This window comes from Phocoena phocoena, chromosome 2 (assembly GCF_963924675.1).
Source record: "Phocoena phocoena chromosome 2, mPhoPho1.1, whole genome shotgun sequence".
Classification (NCBI taxonomy): domain Eukaryota; kingdom Metazoa; phylum Chordata; class Mammalia; order Artiodactyla; family Phocoenidae; genus Phocoena; species Phocoena phocoena.
The window spans coordinates 26,745,362-26,762,597 of NC_089220.1; the positions used below are offsets into that span (position 1 = coordinate 26,745,362).

Consider the following 17,236-nt stretch of genomic DNA (forward strand, 5'->3'; position numbering starts at 1 on the left):
CATCCCTGAGGAAGTTCTTTGATATTTGTGGGGCTGAACTTAATAAAGTGGGAATAATAACATCTTTAGATTAAATGAGATACAGCAGTTAAAGCTCTTACCATCACCTATAGCAGCTACACTTATCACTATCATTCATTTATATTACTATGAGAATCCAGCAATGAAGAAACTTGACTCTTATCTAAAAGAACTCAGGAAAGCCATGTGTCTCAACAGACTCAGCACAGTCTACAGAATTCTAATGTCCTGCTCCACACTTACTCAAATAACTTCTTTTTTTTTTTTAATTAATTAATTTATTTATTTTTGCCTGTGTTGGGTCTTCATTGCTGCGTGCAGGCTTCCGCGGCGAGCGGGGGCTACTCTTTGTTGCGGTGCGTGGGCTTCTTATGCGGTGGCTTCTCTTGTTGTGGAGCATGGGCTCTAGGCGTGTGGGCTTCAGTAGTTGCAGCACGTGGGCTCAGTAGTTGTGGCTTGCGGGCTCCAGAGCACAGGCTCAGTAGTTGTGGCGCATGGGCTTAGCCACTCCGCAGCATGTGGGATCTTCCCGGACCAGGGCTCGAACCCATGTCCCCTGCCTTGGCAGGTGGATTCTTAATCGTTACACCACTAGGGAAGCCCTCAAATAACTTCTTATTATCATCATTCTATCATCCTAAAGGCTCCTGAGAAAATACCCAATGTCACAGAATTGAGAGACCTACTTTTCTTCAATATCTAAAAATTTCAAAATCTCCTATGTTAGGAGCTCTTATCAAGAGTTGACTAAGAGCTACTACCTGCAACATCTAGAGCCGATGTTCACTCATGAACCCAGAAACAGAGCCTTATCTCATTTCAGATAGCTGATGGTCACCCAATAATAAGATCTTGAATTAGACCATGTATGAAAACTAAAACCAGAGTCAGACAACACCAAAGGAAGGATATTGGGTAAAAGAGGATTTGAGTAAAAGAGAACTATTTTCCATCCTGAACGCAAAGGGTCAAAAGCAGGCTTGCTATTACTTACTCTTGGCTTACCGCCTCCTCATCCTCTGAGGATGCTGCTGTTTCCTCCAGGTCCCGGGCCATCACGACTGGCATTTCCTTTAGAGTTTGTCATGCAGTCAGCAGACGGAGGCCTCAGAGACCTTTCCTTGCAGATTCACTGGATCATACAATTTGGGTGGCACAGATTCCTGCAAGAAAGCCAAATGACCTGAAACACAATGCAGTTGTCTTTTTGTTCATTACTGCCGATGATCTTCCAAGTAATGAAAATGGATTATTTACCTAAATAGTGTCAAACCTAGAGACTTACCTTCTCTCACAGTGCTTCACAAATGCCACAAAAATCAAGATTTTTTTTTCAAACATACTGTCTGTCCTCTGTATTTGAAGAGCTGCTGTGAAGTTTCAGTTTCTCGTTTTTCTTTTACATACTAAATCTAACATGCAGCAAAAGGATACACTTACTTAAGGAAGTCTGAGGTAGGTGGCTGATTGCCTAAAACATAGATTCCTTGCTAGAAAATCCTGACGTGAGTTAAAAATAAAAACGCAAGTATTAAGATCCTTGCAAACATTTCTTTAGATACTATGCCAAGCACAGGTAAAATACTCTCATGTTTCCGCTAAAACAAATTCAACCACTAAACGAAAAAATGAATATATTCTGCTGAATCAAGGTCATAAATAGCTGGGAAAAAAAAAACAACTGTCCTTCCACACTCTCAAAAATTATTCGCCCTTACTAAAAATCACAAACTATGATCCAAATATCAAATAGACATTAAAATTAGCATATTTCTAACTTAAAATATTTTTAATAGACAAAAGGTACATGTTCATTGCGTGTCTTTTTGGATGGAATAGAAATTACAGGTAAAGAAAATGAAAATGTTTTAATGACCATAATCCCATTACTCAAAGATAACCATTTACTGTCAATCTTTCCAAACCTAATTTTCCATGCATTAATATATGTGATAAGAACGTAAACAGGGCAAAAAATGCCAATTCCGATAACGATCCTTACACATATTCAGCGAAATGGGCAATATCTAACAATCTCAAAGGCGTTCTTCCGAGTATCCCCAACGGGACCTCTCAGTATTTCCCAAAATGTTGCAAGTCCCTTAAATTAATACAAAACAAACAAAACCTCCAAGCGAGGAAGGGATGCCAACCTGTCCTAGGCTGCCAGCAGAGCAGGGAGAGACAGGGCGATCGGAAGAAGATTAAGGGCACTCGCCCAAGGAGCGTCCTCGCCCTAAAGGGATCGGGCCCTCAGTCCCACCCCCGGCTCACTCCAATCCAGGTAGGTCCTCAGATGTTCCCTACAGTAAGGACGCGGGAGACTCCGCCGCAGAGATTCAGCCCAGCGCGCCCGGAAGCCAGCAGCTGCTCCCGGACTCTGAGAGAGAAGTGCAGCGGATGGCGCCCGCCCAGACTTGGGAGCGCACCTCCGTCGGGTAGAGGAGTGCGCTGGCGCAGGCGTTTACCTGTTTCATCTGCCCATGGCTCGGGCCGGGCAGGTGGGGACAGCGCTCTGCGCCTACCTCCCTCCTCCTTCCCCAGCCCGGCTCAAGGCGGCCGCCGACCGCTGCTTCCCCCGTTACTACAACAACCAACAAGCAACCGCCCGCTCGGAGCCACTGCGCAGGCGCCCGCCACCCGGCGCGGAAAACGCTCGGCTTCGGGCGCGGACAATTGTCGTCACCACCGCGCGGCGCAGGCGCAGGGCCCTGCTTTCCGCAGAAGTCTTGACTTCTTTTTTCCGCTCTTTTTACCTCCGCCGCAAAAAGATTGGCTCCGAACCTGGAGTTCTTCCGCCACGCTCAACACGAGGGGTCACTGCAAGAGCGGCGTACCGGGGGTGTGGCTTGGGCAGCGGCAACTGCTGATTGGCAGTGAAGGGGTTCACGCCCCATCTCCTGCTCGAGCAGAACCAGAACAGCCAATCAGAGCGAGGACTGATGGAAACGACCCAATCCTGGAGACGGGCTGAGAGTGGGGGCGGGGACAAGTGGTTCAGGTGGATTCAGGGCTGGAACTGTGCTGAGGAAGCTTCTTGCTCTTGCTGCTGCTGCTGTTCTTGGGAGTCCAATCGCTAGGTAAGGTGAATGTGGGGGAGAAGAGGTAGGTGTCTGTGTGGCATCTGATGGAGAGGATCCGGACAGTCTGGAAAAATGGATGTGGGATAGAAGGAAGATACCAGGGAGGCCACCTTGTGGGGGAAAAGAGGTTCCAGAGACCAAGAGAAGAGGGAGCTGGGAAGATGAAGAAGGCTTGATAGGTTCGGAACTAGTGAATGGATGAACGAATGAGCGGCCACTCTGAGCCTAGCACGGTGCGAGGAACCTTTACTTTCTCATGTAATTCTTATAATAACCCTTGAGATAGGTATTTTTAATCTCCATTTTGCAGGTAAGGAAACCTAGGCTGTAAAGTGTAAATTACTTGCCCACGGTCACACAGCTACTAAATGGTAGGGCCAAGAAAGGAACCTCTCACTGCCAACTCTACTAAACACCACACCTTTGCTGGCCTGGGCCAGGGCAAAATTTGAGAATGGGTGTTGGATGCTCTAGGGGGCCCTCCAAAGCTTTAGGGAAATTGTGCTGAGGGATTGGCAGAGCAGTTCGGAAGAGTGCTCAGGCTCTGTTCATCAGCTATCTGCTGGGGTTTCTGAGAGCTTCTGTGAAACAGGCATATGTTCTGTCAGAGAGGGAGGCCATCCATGCGGCTTTTCTGACCCTGAGAGAGCCTGAGTCTCCTGCTGAAGGAGGGTGAGAAAACAAGGAGGATGGCAGGGGAGGGGAGTGTGCACATCTTGGCCCATGCTGTAACTGCTTGTGATTCCAGTAGAACCCCATTCTCTCTGGACTTGGACAGAGTCCACTTTTGTGACCCATTTTCACTGAGCGATTCACCCATTGACCCTTCCTCGTCTAGGACTCTGTTTTTTGGTGCTTCACACTGTCTTGAGCCATTGCTTACTTTAATATCTGTTTCAGCTGGGTAGTGTAGGAACATAACGAAACATCTACTGCCGAAGTGACAAAGGAAGCCTGATAATTTATCGCCACTTCAGGCCCAAGAAATTAACCTGACAACAGATAAACCATGGGCCAAGAAAACATAACGAAGATGGCAAGAAGCAATTCCATGATAAGATTTTTTTTATCTACATGGTTTTTACTTAAACCAAGCTGAGTGCTCAGCAAGGGTTGATCTAAGGTTTTGTTTTTTAAACAAAAAGTACATGACCTGATGGTATTTTCTATACAAGTTGAAGACAGAAGTGGCTGTGGTATGCTTGTCTTCCTCAAAAATGGAAACTTCATCAAAATATTCTCAAACAGTGAGACAGTCTTGCAACATATAGACCAACAGACCATGCTTCGTATCTCAGCTCTGCCATCTATTACTGTGTAACCTCAAGCAAGTCACTTAACCTCTCTGTGCCAACCCTTATCTGTAAAATGGAAATATTAAGTGTCTATCCACCTTAAGGATTAAATGAGATAATATATGATAGGTTCTTGGCACAGTGCATGGCATATACAGGTGCTCAATAACTGTTAGCTATTGTACTAGCTAACCCAACACCAACATTGCTGTTTCCTTCTCCATATAATTTTCTTACTAGTTCTCAAGTCACCACAATTTATTTATTTTTAGATTGTTCTCCTAGTTCATGGAGGATGGTGTACCTGAGAACCACAGTAGAGAAAACTTAAGGATGTAAATATTGCCCTCACACCATAGATTCCACTCAAATGTACAAGGCTTTTCTGTGCTTGGAAGGATCTGTCACCAGTAGCCAGGCAGGTATCTGTTAGTAGATTTATAGTCACCTTTGAGCCACTTGGATTACAAAGGAATGACATGAAACGCCAGGCTAGAAGTAAAGATCCCAGGGGACTGATTCCAGCCAAGAGAAGAGAGTTCTGATTTAGGCTAATATTTTTGGAGAAATTCCTTAGACAAAAATAAGCACCGTGCTACTTATTGCAAAGTATACTGTTGACTCACCACTATTAGTATGACTAAATATTGAGACCAATTTCCGTAAGTCTTACACCGAAGTCCATTTTACTTCTTTATAGTGATATTTGTACACCTCCCTTTCTCCTGTTCCCTTCCTTCTCTCCATTTTTTCCACTGGTTTTGTCATTTTTGCCCACTGCATTATTTAGCGTTTTTCACTCTGGGTAAAGGTCGGCACACTTTGATTTAAGGTAGATATTCAAAGGCAGTGTGCCAACCCTGTGAAGGGTAACTGGGAGTGGATGAGCCTCAGGTACTTGGAGAGAAGTTTATGAAATGATTGATCAAGTAAGCTTAGTACAGCCTCATGGGTGGGACACAGGTTAACTACAGAGGAGAGTGAGCTTATGGTTGAAGTACACTAACCATCTGTTGTCTCGTGCCCTTTGCCTTTGTTTCCAAAGCAAAAAGCCCTCTCAGATTTGAGGGGAGCCATGAGCCGGTTCCTGAATGTGTTACGAAGCTGGCTGGTTATGGTGTCCATCATCGCCATGGGGAACACGCTACAGAGCTTCCGAGACCACACCTTTCTCTATGAAAAGCTCTACACTGGCAAGCCAGACCTCGGTAAGAAAGCAAAGACCTGCATCCTTTGTGGGAGTGGCTTAAATTGTGGTTCCCACGTCTGGCTATACATTAGAATAACCTAGAAAAACTAAAATCAAACAAAGCACAGGTGGCCATTTCCCTCTCCAGACCTACTTACTGAACCTTTCACCCCCTGGGTGGGGCCCAGGAGTCTTTTAAAGACTTCCCAGGTGTATCTGATGCTGCCTAATCTAGCCTTAGGCAGCCAATAGAGTAAGAGACGTGGTGGATAACACTTGGTCCTTTTTTCCCCCAAGCTTCTCTGAATACCTTTTCATTCATTTTACACTGCCCTAGGCAGCTAGTCTGTACAAAAAGCATTACAAGGGCAAGTGAGGAAACAGTTCCTTGGTGATTCTGTGGTGCCCAACTAGAAAACCATAAAGAGCTTTTCATATTAGCTCAGCCCCCTTTCATAAATCAGATGGCGCACATGGTTTATACCCTACGTTGCAGATGGAGAATTACTAATCCAAGTTCTTCTCAAACCGTGACATACACCTGAGAAGATATCCCAAATCCCTCCAAGTTGGTCTCCCAAATTGAACTTCCGCGGGCGCATGGTGGCCTCTCCCAGTGTCCTGAGCCTCTCTGCTGAGAGTGTCTGCACACTTAAGCTTGCACTTTGTTGCACTGATGTGTGGGGAGGCTTGAGCTGCGGCACCATTTCACAGTAGCTGACAATTCTGTGTCACATTTATAGCTAACCCAGATTCAGGCTCTGACCTAACTCATTTTTCTCTAATATCTGAGTATAAAATGGAACTAAGTAGGCTAAGGCTCACTTTGAACAAGGCTCAAATACAATGGGTGTAAAGAACCTGGAAAAGCGGGCAGGATAGTTCCACTTTTCATGCACCAGTGCAGTTCTCAGATGCTCCAGGAACCCTGTATAGATTCACAGGGTTTAAAGGTTGTCTGGTCTAGCCCTTTGAATTTAAAGTTGACACAGAGAAGCCCAGGGGTAGAAAATGCCTCCTCCCTCATGACATGGGGGCTGTCCTGGTACTTTTCTGATCATAGCAGGACCCCGGAGCATCCCGTAGAATTTCACCTGATGCCTAATTTAGTTAGGATTGGTGAGATATTCCACTTCTATATCTCACTCACTAGAGAAATTTCCTGCCTTTTAATCAGAAGAGCTATCAAAATGCTTTATAAAGAATGTTGCCCTCCAGGGCTAACCGTTAGATATTTGTTTGGTATATGGAATTTTTTCTCACCTTACTACCATCTAAAGGTCTTCAAGGTTGTGAATTTGGTATTGCCGTCTGGTTTCCCAAAGGCTGAAAAATCCTTAAAGCAAAATCCTGAAAGACCTTTCAGTTGTCAATGTTGTCCTTTAAAATTTCTCTTGCTCAGTAGACCAGCAAAGAAAGTATCTGCTTTCACCGTTTTGGTATTCCCCCTCCCCACTACTGGATGCCTTAGATCAATGCCAGTACATTAATATCACCAAGGCCAGGGAGGTTTTAGAAAATACCAGGTGGGCCCTGGGCCCACCTCCAGAGTGTATGATTTAACTGTTCTGGTACCCAGGTCTTGGTAGTTTTATAAAATGTCTTCAATTGGTTCTAATAAATGTCCAGGGTCAAGAAGCACTGTTATGATGGACTGTGGTCCATACTCAGGACAATACAGCAGTGCCAGAATGAAGCTAGCAAAAGCAGAGTGGCCCCAGCAAACGCCAAAGAAACAGTGCTTTGTTCCCTTCCCACATGCACAGGAAACCAGCCTGGTTAGGGCTTCGTTCACATAAGATTCAGCAGACCCAGGGACTTGGGTCTCTTAAAGACCAAGTGTGGGCATCTAGATGGAGCCCAGTATTTCTGAGTTATCTCCTGTATCAGCCTTGAAAGTCTGCTGACCTCCTAGGCATCTTGTATTGACAGAACCACTCTCCACCACGTTCCCCCAAACCTGTCCGGATCCAGGCTCACTGGGCTTCGCCAACACCAGAGCGGCTTCCAGGGCAGAGCCGTAAACTACTGCAACCAGGAGTTACTGCCTAAGTGGGCTGTCTGTTGGGCTCCTACTCTTGGAACTCGCCCACCCAACTGGAGGCGTTTGAAGAGGAGCTGAGCCAGTTCTCATTCTGGAATTCTTTCCATTCCTTCTAGTTCCCATGTGCAGCACCAGAGCCTCCTCTGTGCCCAGCCAAGGGGAGTTCAGGCCTAAGCTCCCTGCCTCCTTCAGTGAAGTAGGAAGAGTTTGGAGGGAACCCTGACCCTCCCTTCTCAACACTCTTGCTTTTTTCTACTGCACAGTGAATGGCCTCCAAGCTCGGACCTTTGGAATCTGGACGCTACTCTCATCAGTGATTCGCTGCCTCTGCGCCATCGACATTCACAACAAGATGTACGTAAGAAAGGGAAGAGCGTTAGCTGCCTTCTGTTGGAAATCAGGTGCTAAGCATACACGCTGTGGTCCTCTCTTGGAGACCCGTTAATTTTGATACATTAGCCTTGGATGTGGATAATAAAAGGTTAATAGGTTCCATTCCTTCCAGGCCTAAAAAACATAATAGGTCTGAAGGTCTTTAAAGTCTGAAAATTCTTTGAAACTGACATAGCAAACTGGTTATGTCATGATCCAGTAGCCTGCGTCATACCCCTCTACTTCTTTACTAAAGAGTCAGCCTTTCTTCTACTAAAGAGGCAGTGTGCTCTTTTTAGAGAGGCCATGACATACCTTATTCTTAACATTCCTCCTTGAGAAGCAGGAATGAACAGAAATCACGATCCATGATAAAAATGAGCCCACAAGTTAAATGGTTGTATGCTTTATACAGAGTCAGGAGGTGGGGGTGACAGAGAACCCAGGACTCCTCTGTATTCTGCCTCTTCAGGGGACTCACATGGACTAATGTGGAACAGTTGCAAGCAATCACAGCCTCTGGTCTAGATAATGTTGTAACCCGTGCCGGCCACTGGAGGGGGCTCGAGCTTTCTTCCCAACAGCAGTCATCACCACAGTCAAGGTGGAAAGTTTGCTCAGGTCCCCAGGTGAGGCCACCAGAACACCAGCTTCATACTAAAATATTTTTGTCTTACCGAGACTCTCAGCATCTGGGCAAGAGAGGAGATAATGATATTTATTGAGCCCCTCTTATTATGCCAGATGCTTCCATCCACATGGCCTTGATTAAGTCTCCTCTTTGTAGCCCTGGGAAGCAGTGATTTTCATTGCTGATTCTGTAGATCTACATATAAGAGACCCAACTAATTTAAATTGAGGAAGACTGACTCAAGTGGGATTTGAAGCAGGGCTATTAGCACTGCGATCTCTCCAGCTTTATTTTTTCATATTTTTGAACCTGAAACTGGTTTACTTGGTCTAGATTGACACGTATTTTTGGAAGCAGTGTAGTTTAGTGGAAACAGCCTGGGGCCCGAGAAGGAAAACAAGAAAATAGGCTCTGGTTTCAGTTCTATTGGTAACTAGCTTTGTAGCAGCAAGTTCATTATAGACCTTCTCTGCATCTCGGTCACTTCATGTATAAAATGAGACTGGTATATCTGTTCTGCCTCTCAGGGTGACTGGGGGGAAGTAAGGGCTGAATAATCATTTTAAAGGCCTTTACCATGATGAAGAATTGCTGTCAAGTGTAAGGGGCATGTCTTTTGCTCGCTGTGCTTTGGGGATGAGGAGAGACAGCTGAGACTTACCTTTACCTCTTTACCCTTTCCTGTCCCCTTCACTCAACACAGGACAGCTGCAAATGCTGACTTCTGTTTCCAGCGTTTTTTGAAAGCCTGGGACTTTGGTCCAAGGCCTTCTGATATGCACTCTGATTCTATTCCCTCCCTAACTGGAAACTCAAAATCAACTCCCAGCTGCTCTCACTTTCTGAGACAGTCTGTTCTCAGAAATTCTGCCTATTTAATGTGTATATCTCTAAATAAACCTGCTTTCACTTAAAAAAAAAGACAACTCCCATACATACGTATTTACTAAGTGTATAAAAACATGCACAGGAATGATAAAAATCAAACTTAAGATATTCCTTCTGGGGAAAAGGAGGCAGAAGAATGGGATCAGGGTGGGAAAAGGATACACAGGAGGCTTTAACTGAAATCCGAATATTTTATTTCTTAGAAAAAAAGTATCTGAAGCAAAAATGTCAAAATATTCAGATGTTTTTTGTATATTTGAAGTATTTCTTAATTTTTTAAATTTCATAGTTTAAAAAAAGGTACCAGCAATCTAAGTGGTCGGTCATCCTGTAACCTCTCTCTTCTCCACCTCCTTGTCAAAGCCGAGGAACAAGTTCTCTTCCCATGAGGTTGTCACCGTGTCCTCCATCTGACCATCTTGCAGGTTAAGATGCAAAATATCCACCCCACGTTGCGAGAGCATCTAAAGGCCCCAGAAAGGTCCTTGCTACCCTTTCCCCACACATGCCCTTCATTCTATGGCATCCATCATATGAGCACTGACCAGCCCCTGGCCAAACATCTGCCAGGCTGGCTTGGACTAGAGTCAAGCCAATTTGAGTAAGTAGAATACGTAAGCATGATTGGTCCAGAATTGTCTACAGTGCCTAGGATTGCCATACTGCACTCTGCTTTGCTATTGCTGGCTTCACCACCTTGCTAAGTAAGACTTGCGGAGGCCCTCTGGTTGCCTGGACCATTCCCCTCTCAGTTTAGCAGTTGAAATCTTCAATTTTGCCCTAGATGTGAATAAATTGATGTGATCAAGCAGCCAGGTCTTTCCCAGGACCAAGTCTCCTTTTTCTTTAGCCATAGTCATTTCCTGGGTTTTGATTTGTGTGTTTCAAGTCTGATCACTGCTTTTCCTCTGCACTGAACAAGCTGTACCTTCAGTCCCATCTCTGTCTGCTCCGCTGTAGGCTCTACCACATCACGCTCTGGACCTTCCTCCTCGCCCTGGGGCACTTCCTCTCCGAGTTGTTTGTATATGGGACCGCAGCTCCCACCATTGGCGTCCTGGCACCCCTCATGGTGGCAAGTAAGCATCCAGTGACCCTAGAACTCCTGCAGGAGCTGTCCCAGCCCTAGGGACGAGCCTCATACAAGCAGTATAAGAAAGTGCCGTGCTTATGTCAGCCACTAATCTTGTCTCTGTATTAAGGTTTCTCAATCCTGGGAATGCTAGTGGGGCTCCGGTACCTAGAAGCAGAACCAGGATCCAGACAGAAGAAGAGAAACTGAGGCCAACATCACCACGTCCGAGACTTCATCTTCCACCTTTGCCAGCCTCTTCCTTCACCCTCTTTGCTCTTAAATTTCTTTTCTGCTCCATCTTCCACTTCTAGTCCTTTCCTTTTTTTTCTTTAATTTAAAACGTTTTAAGATATTTAAATATGCCTACGGCAAGTCGGTGCCATTTAAATGTATGTACCATTTAAAGAATCATTTGAAAATGAATACTCTGTACCTCCATCCAAATCAAGGAATCGCCGGCACATCCGAAGCCCACTGTGTGCCCTTCCCCCACCCGCAGCCTCTTCCAGGACCCCTTTTCCAGCCTTCTGCTTTCTTCCTTTTATTTTCACCCGACGATTTGACTTGTATGGTGGGAACACGTGAACTGTGAAACTTAAAGCTGCTGCCGCACCCACAGCAGCTGCCACCAAGGGCTGCTTCGAGGGGGTGTCAACCCAAGTTGGGCTCCTCTCTGCTGCTGGACCCAGGACTCTGAACCATCCAAGGGACAGGCAGCTCTTCTAAGAAGAGGGGCTCCCCTGCAAGTGAGCATGGCTCCTTACCCTTGTGCCTACAGGTGGATCAGGGTTGGAAGAGTCTGGGCTGTTTTTAGACCTTCCGGTCAGCTGTATTTGTGTAATGAGATTTGTAATAAATAGAAAAACCTTCTGCTCTGATCAGTCCTCGTACTTTGGCCTCCCCTAAGCCCAGAGCACTCCTGCCCCTCGTCTGAGGCCTAGCAGAGGAGAATCACAGCTTTCTGCTGATCAAATATACCATGAGTAGGACAACTCAAGACTCAGGCAAACCTGGCTGCCTTTTGTCCCTTGCTCATTTCTTGTGAAGTCAAATCTTCCTCCTCTCCACCCCCACCTTAAAGATTCTGAGTTCACAGCTGAACAGTCAGGACCCTCTCTTGTTTTCTTCCCAAGGAAGAAACAGATTCTTGAGAAAGCAGAACCAGGCAGCATAGAAGAAACAGCCGTATGACCATGAAAAGAAGAACACTGGGGCCCAAGGACAAGGCACTGGAGCAGACTGCTGCCATCTAAACACAACCAAGTGTTTACTGAGCACTTACTGCATGCCGGACACCTGGGAAAGACAGATGACTGACCCAGGCAATGTCCCTGTAGTCAAGGAGACAGACTATCAACAAGCCCATACCTGAAAGAACAACTCCAGACAGTGATAAGAACTCTAGAAAACAAGGTACTGTGATCAGGAAGGGGAGGGAGGTGCACAACTTAGATCATCGGGAAAAGCCTCCCTGAGGAGTTGGGATCTGAGTTGAGACTTGAATCGCAGGGATCATATGTCTTAAGATGTGAGGTGCGCATTTAGGGCAGAGGGAGCAGCAGCTAGTCTTGTTGAAGGACTACAATCACTGTAACTACAGAATGGTGAGGTTAGGGAGTGGAAGATAGGAGATGGAAGGGAGGCAGGGGGCTTGTGAGCACCTGACAGGAAGCTTGAAGTTGATACTTCAGTTGGGAATTCTCAGTTAAGGCTCTTTAGGTGAAAATCTTCCCTAACCTAGCTAACTAATAAAGGTAACATTGGCTCACAAAACTGAAAGGATTACAGGCTTCAGGAATGGCTTGATCAGGACTGAGCTCTATTTCTCTGGGATTGTTTTGGCTCTACCCTCCTACATTGGCTTCATCCACAGGCTGGCTTCCTTTATGATGATTATGGTGCCAAAAGTGGTTGTTATGATTCCAGGCCTCACGTCCCCACCTGGAAAAATGGCTCAGTGTACGAACCATCTTTCCTTTACCAGCTATTGTAGGAGGCAGTAAGAAAAGGAATGATCTTACAGAACGTTAACATGAATGGAGGTCCACAGGGAGCCCACCTAAGAAAGGAATGGATGAAAGCATAAGAGTATGTGGATCCTCTAGGCATGCACCACAGAAACCTGATTCCAGATAAATAAAGACAAGATCCCGAAAGATCTAAAAACATGATACAGAGTATTGGCAGACACTATGGGTATAAGATTTCTCTAACAGCCCAGGCTAGGCTCCCTTCCCAGGTGGTTTAAAGTGGAATCATAGTGTTGTCTCTCCACCTAAGAACTGCTAGCAGATACGGAGCCAGAATGCCACAGACACAGTGCAACTCTCTGCAGAAGAAGTGTCCAGGAAACTGATTGTTGCAGCCCACTCACGTAACACACATAAGGTAAATGCAATCGCAAAGGGAAGAGTGGCAGGAAGGGGGACGATTCAGAAGAACTGCAAAGGACAAAACTGGATTCCGGCCAGCACGACCTGGTGAGTGACTGCTCTGATTATAGAACAAACATTCCAGCCATGCTTTGAGGCAGAGCCAGAAACCACAGTGGGCTCTCTGGGCAGCAGGCACACTCAGCTGAACTGTCTTCTTTGGATGCTGTAGGGAAAGCAGTCCCCGTCACATGTCAGACGTTGAGTTGCAGTCCCCCACAAAGGCCAGCTGTCACCCCTGCAGCCTCATCTTTTAAAAGTCACCCACTAGGATGGCAGTATCTGTGTCAGCAGAAGACCACCTTCCAGGGTATGGAGGCCACAGGAGCACCTCCTCTACCCTGAGCCCCCACCCCTCCAGACCGCTCCCGCCACCAAAGCCATCTCTGCCCCAGTACATGACAAGGCAGACCACATGGAGAATCTTTTATTGCCTTAAAACATCTGACATTAACAAGTAGAAAATACTAATTATGTTTTTTAAATAAATCAATGGTTTCAGTAAACATTTTGTTGATACATTTTAAGGGGCTGAAGAGTAAACACTTTCTCCTTATCAAAAAGTAAGGCGCCATCACTCTCCACCTCCCCTCCACCCCTACCTCAGTCCTCCCACCAGAAGTGTGAACTTCTTTTATTATGTACAGAATATCTGTACACACACACACACACACACACACACACACACACGCACACCTGGCTCCCCTCGGGCAGTGGCTCAAGCACCCCAGCACCGCTGCCACACAGGCTGCTCCAATATGCTGAGGCCGGGGCAGCATAGGGGTCATGATCACGGAACTCAACGCACAGGAGAAATGACCAAGACGTCTTATTTTTGGAAATACTACCCAAGCCCACGAGTAGAGCCAGACAGCAGGCAAAGCAGGAGAGGTCAGCTAGGGCTGGATGAAGGGGAATCTTTAAATTCAGAACATCTGAGAAAAAATTATTGCTATTAAAGAAGCGGGTGAGGGGAGAGGTGGGGATGCAAATACTGTCCCCATCAGAGATGGAATGCACTTATCTAACCCAGCAGACCTGAGTCCCGTTCAGTGGCCACCTTCTGCCCTTTCATCTCTCAGAAGCGTTTTGGAGTTCGCAGGGGGGAAGGTGTCCAGGTTGGTTTTCACTAAAAGGTACAGACAGTTGGCTGGGCTTGCCCTCCCTCTGGAGAACACGTGGGCAGCGTCCAGATGACAGCAGCAGAGGTGACAGTGACACATACACAAGGCCCTAGGCCAGGACATCTTTTGTAGAAAAGAACCTTTCCATTCCCAAATCGTTTAGGGACCAGAGTCCCCAAATTCGTAAGCACCCTCACATCCCGAGAAGGTCAGCTCTCTGAAACCGGCTTCTTCGCAGCCACAGCAAAGTTTCTGTCAAGTTTACTGATGTTTGGTTTGATCAGCTCTTGGGAAAGAGGGTTTGGAGACAGACGCCAACGTGAGCTGGGAGAACCTGGTCCCAGAGTCCTGAGGGGTTTGTCCTGATGGTGTTCTCTCTCCCACAGAACGTTAGCGGTCAGTCTGGTGGCCCAAGAATGACCCTCGTCCAGAGCAGCTGCTGCTCCTTAGAATTGGGCTCCTAAGGGTCTGAAGACACTAGGAAAAGTTAACCTCCGGAATAAGCTTTCTTTCCGTGATAATTTGCAGGCTCTCTCCCGAGGGATGGGGTGGAGGGAAGGCAAGGCAGCCGGCCAGGACTGACTCCAGGATTCCCCCTGCCCCCGCCCACCAGCTCCCAGACCTACGTGGGGGAGGGGTGGGGGAGGGGCGGGGAGCCGATCGGCACGTGGTGAAAAGTGCAGTGTCCCCCAGGCAGACGACACCAGCTCTGCGGTGGGTTCCAGGCGGAGGCACTGCCGTCCAAGCCGCAGCTATGCCCCCTGGTTCCCTCCAAAAGCTGCTCCGGTGAAGCCCGCGGTGCTGGGAGGGAGAGCTGTGCTGGCTGAAGAGGTGGGCGTGGTCCGTGTTCCCTGAGTCTCAGCACCTTTCTCTCTCAGAGGTGCTCCTCCAATACACCAGTGGGGGCTTTGCTGGTTTTGCTCTCGTCTTCCTCCGGGGGTTTCTACAAGGCAAACAAGTGGGCAGCCCTTGAGGTGAAGAGGCAGGGACTCCACCCCGACCGGAGCATCTGCCTGCCAGGGAGTCTGTAATCCGCGGGGGAAAACCAGAGTCCCAGGCACTCAGCACCCCCGACAGCGAACAAAGGGAACAGGAACAGAAGCTCCGGCCCGGCCACAAGTGTGCTCCTCACACACACACACCATCACGACAGAGTCAAAGGAAGCACAAGAAGGCAGCTTTCTGTGACACCGCAGCCACCACGGGCCACCTCACTGCGAGTGCCACTGAGTTCTGCTCACCCTTCTCCCCCTTCTGACAGCCTCAGCCCACCTGGACGGACCCCCAGGCGGCTGTGCAAAAGGCCAGGTCTGCACCTCCCTCAGGACTGCTGACCACCCCCGGTCGGGGGCAGCCCCAGGATGAGGAATACTGTTACCATGTGGGTGGAACAGCTGCAGCAGAGAACTGTTATAAAGGCAGGATGCTTAATGGCATATGTCAGCTGAAAATAATGTGTATATAATTTCCGCATAGAAAAAGAGACTTTGGGTCAGTTTGTCTTCAGTTTTCTTGGGGGCAGATGGCACAGGATTAGAAGACCTTCTGGGTCACACTCGTTAACTGGGTGGGATTTATATATGGAGATTATTCTGTGAGGCCCCTAGGTGCCAGCGGCCAACTTGGGCATTTGTCTGCCATTTTAGGAACACTTTACTTCTTCCATCAGGGGCTCATCCAGTTCCCAACAAGGCCTCGTGCACAGGCCCCGCCCCACACAGCCCCCACCATCGAGGCTGGAGGAGCACGTCCAGGACACGTCAGCTGGAGAAATGGCGCTCCCTCTCCAAGGACACTCTCAGGGCAACCTGTGGCAGAGATAACAGCAGTAGATCCAGCTTCCTGTTCTCCATCCTACTAACGTTTTGGCACCAGCTCAGCCTCAGCCCTGAGAAGCCCTCACTCAGGCAGCCAGCAGCCGACTTCAGCCACTCAGGCTGTCTCCTCTCTCTGACACACTCATGCACACACTCCCGCCTCTTCCAGAGCCATCACCTTGAAATCACAATCAAACAGGGCTTAGTGCCTCTGTGGCCAAGAACTACTAACTGGAAGAAGAATGGAAACCCAAATGCAGACTGTTGCCATGAAGGTCAGTCATGACCCCCCCAGCCAGAAGTTCTGGCTCCTTCTACCAAAATGACACACTTCACTGATTAGAAAGAGCAGCTCTGAAAGAGAAAACCAAATACCATATGCTAACACATATATGTTGAACCTAAAAAAAAAAAAAAACCTAGGGGCAGGACAGGAATAAAGACACAGACATAGAGAATGGACTTGAGAACACGGGGAGGGGAAGGGTAAGCTGGGACAAAGAGAGTAGCATGCACATATATACACTACCAAATGTAAAATAGATAGCTAGTGGGAAGCAGCTGCATAGCACAGGGAGATCAGCTCGGTGCTTTGTGACCACCTAGAGGGGTGGGATAGGGAGGGTGGGAGGGAGACGCAAGAGGGAGGAGATATGGGAACATATGTATATGTATAACTGATTCACTTTGTTATAAAGCAGAAACTAGCACACCATTGTAAAGCAATTACACTCCAATAAAGATGTAAAAACAAAAAAAAGAAAGAGCGGCTCTGGCCAGATGCGCTGCCTGCCCTGCATTCACCTGGAGCTGAGAGTGAATCCCGGTGACAGTTCGCAGGTCCCACTTACACCCACCACCTCAGGGTGTCAAATGACAGCCGTTGCAGGGATGCCCTCTGACAGCCCTGGCTTCCCTGGGCATTAGCCCAGCATGACTCTGGACACCCCCCCATCCCACCAGGCTCCCCCAGATGCAAGGGAGGTGCGGAGACACACAGTGAGTATCCAGGACACCGAAAGCTGAGCACCAGCACCGGACTGGCCTCCTGGTCCTACTCGGTGCTATTTCCCACAGTCCATTCGGACGAGCCAACACCTCCATCCTGGACTAACAAACCTGGTCCTAGTGGACAAGGATCTGGCTGCAAAACAGTGAAATATGGGAACAACCTAAATAGCAAACGAGAGGAAATGGAAATGTATATACGTAGATGCGGGGTTTGGGGGGTGCAATGGTGTAGAAAGGTTGCCAGGCTCTAGTAA

At 47.5% G+C, this 17,236-nt stretch overlaps 3 protein-coding genes across 3 annotated transcripts in view; 1 reads left to right on the forward strand and 2 right to left on the reverse strand.

The window, feature by feature from the left end:
- TTLL5 (tubulin tyrosine ligase like 5) overlaps positions 1–1,089 on the reverse strand; it is a 253,665-nt gene extending 252,576 nt beyond the window's left edge. Inside the window, exon 1 of the mRNA XM_065871649.1 lies at positions 1,016–1,089. Within this exon, the coding sequence (XP_065727721.1) occupies positions 1,016–1,089 (74 nt within the window). The remainder of the gene's footprint in view (positions 1–1,015) is intronic.
- A 4,385-nt stretch (positions 1,090–5,474) lies between these two features.
- Positions 5,475–10,805, forward strand: ERG28 (ergosterol biosynthesis 28 homolog). Its single transcript, XM_065872618.1, has 4 exons — positions 5,475–5,607; positions 7,896–7,986; positions 10,484–10,602; positions 10,726–10,805. Exons 1-4 carry the CDS (start codon positions 5,475–5,477, stop codon positions 10,803–10,805), a joined length of 423 nt encoding a protein of 140 aa, XP_065728690.1.
- A 3,546-nt stretch (positions 10,806–14,351) lies between these two features.
- The window catches only part of FLVCR2 (FLVCR choline and putative heme transporter 2), a 61,462-nt gene continuing 58,577 nt past the window's right edge, over positions 14,352–17,236 (reverse strand). The window contains exon 10 of the mRNA XM_065871546.1: positions 14,352–15,097. Within this exon, the coding sequence (XP_065727618.1) occupies positions 15,029–15,097 (69 nt within the window). The 3' untranslated portion in view covers positions 14,352–15,028. The remainder of the gene's footprint in view (positions 15,098–17,236) is intronic.

Bases quoted from the DNA above. Each gene is read 5' to 3' on its own strand.
- ERG28 (XM_065872618.1), top strand. From the start codon at position 5,475: ATGAGCCGGTTCCTGAATGTGTTACGAAGCTGGCTGGTTATGGTGTCC. The intron at 5,608-7,895 runs GTAAGAAAGCAA...TCTACTGCACAG, and splicing joins CACTGGCAAGCCAGACCTCG to TGAATGGCCTCCAAGCTCGG. The intron at 10,603-10,725 runs GTAAGCATCCAG...CTCTGTATTAAG, and splicing joins GGCACCCCTCATGGTGGCAA to GTTTCTCAATCCTGGGAATG.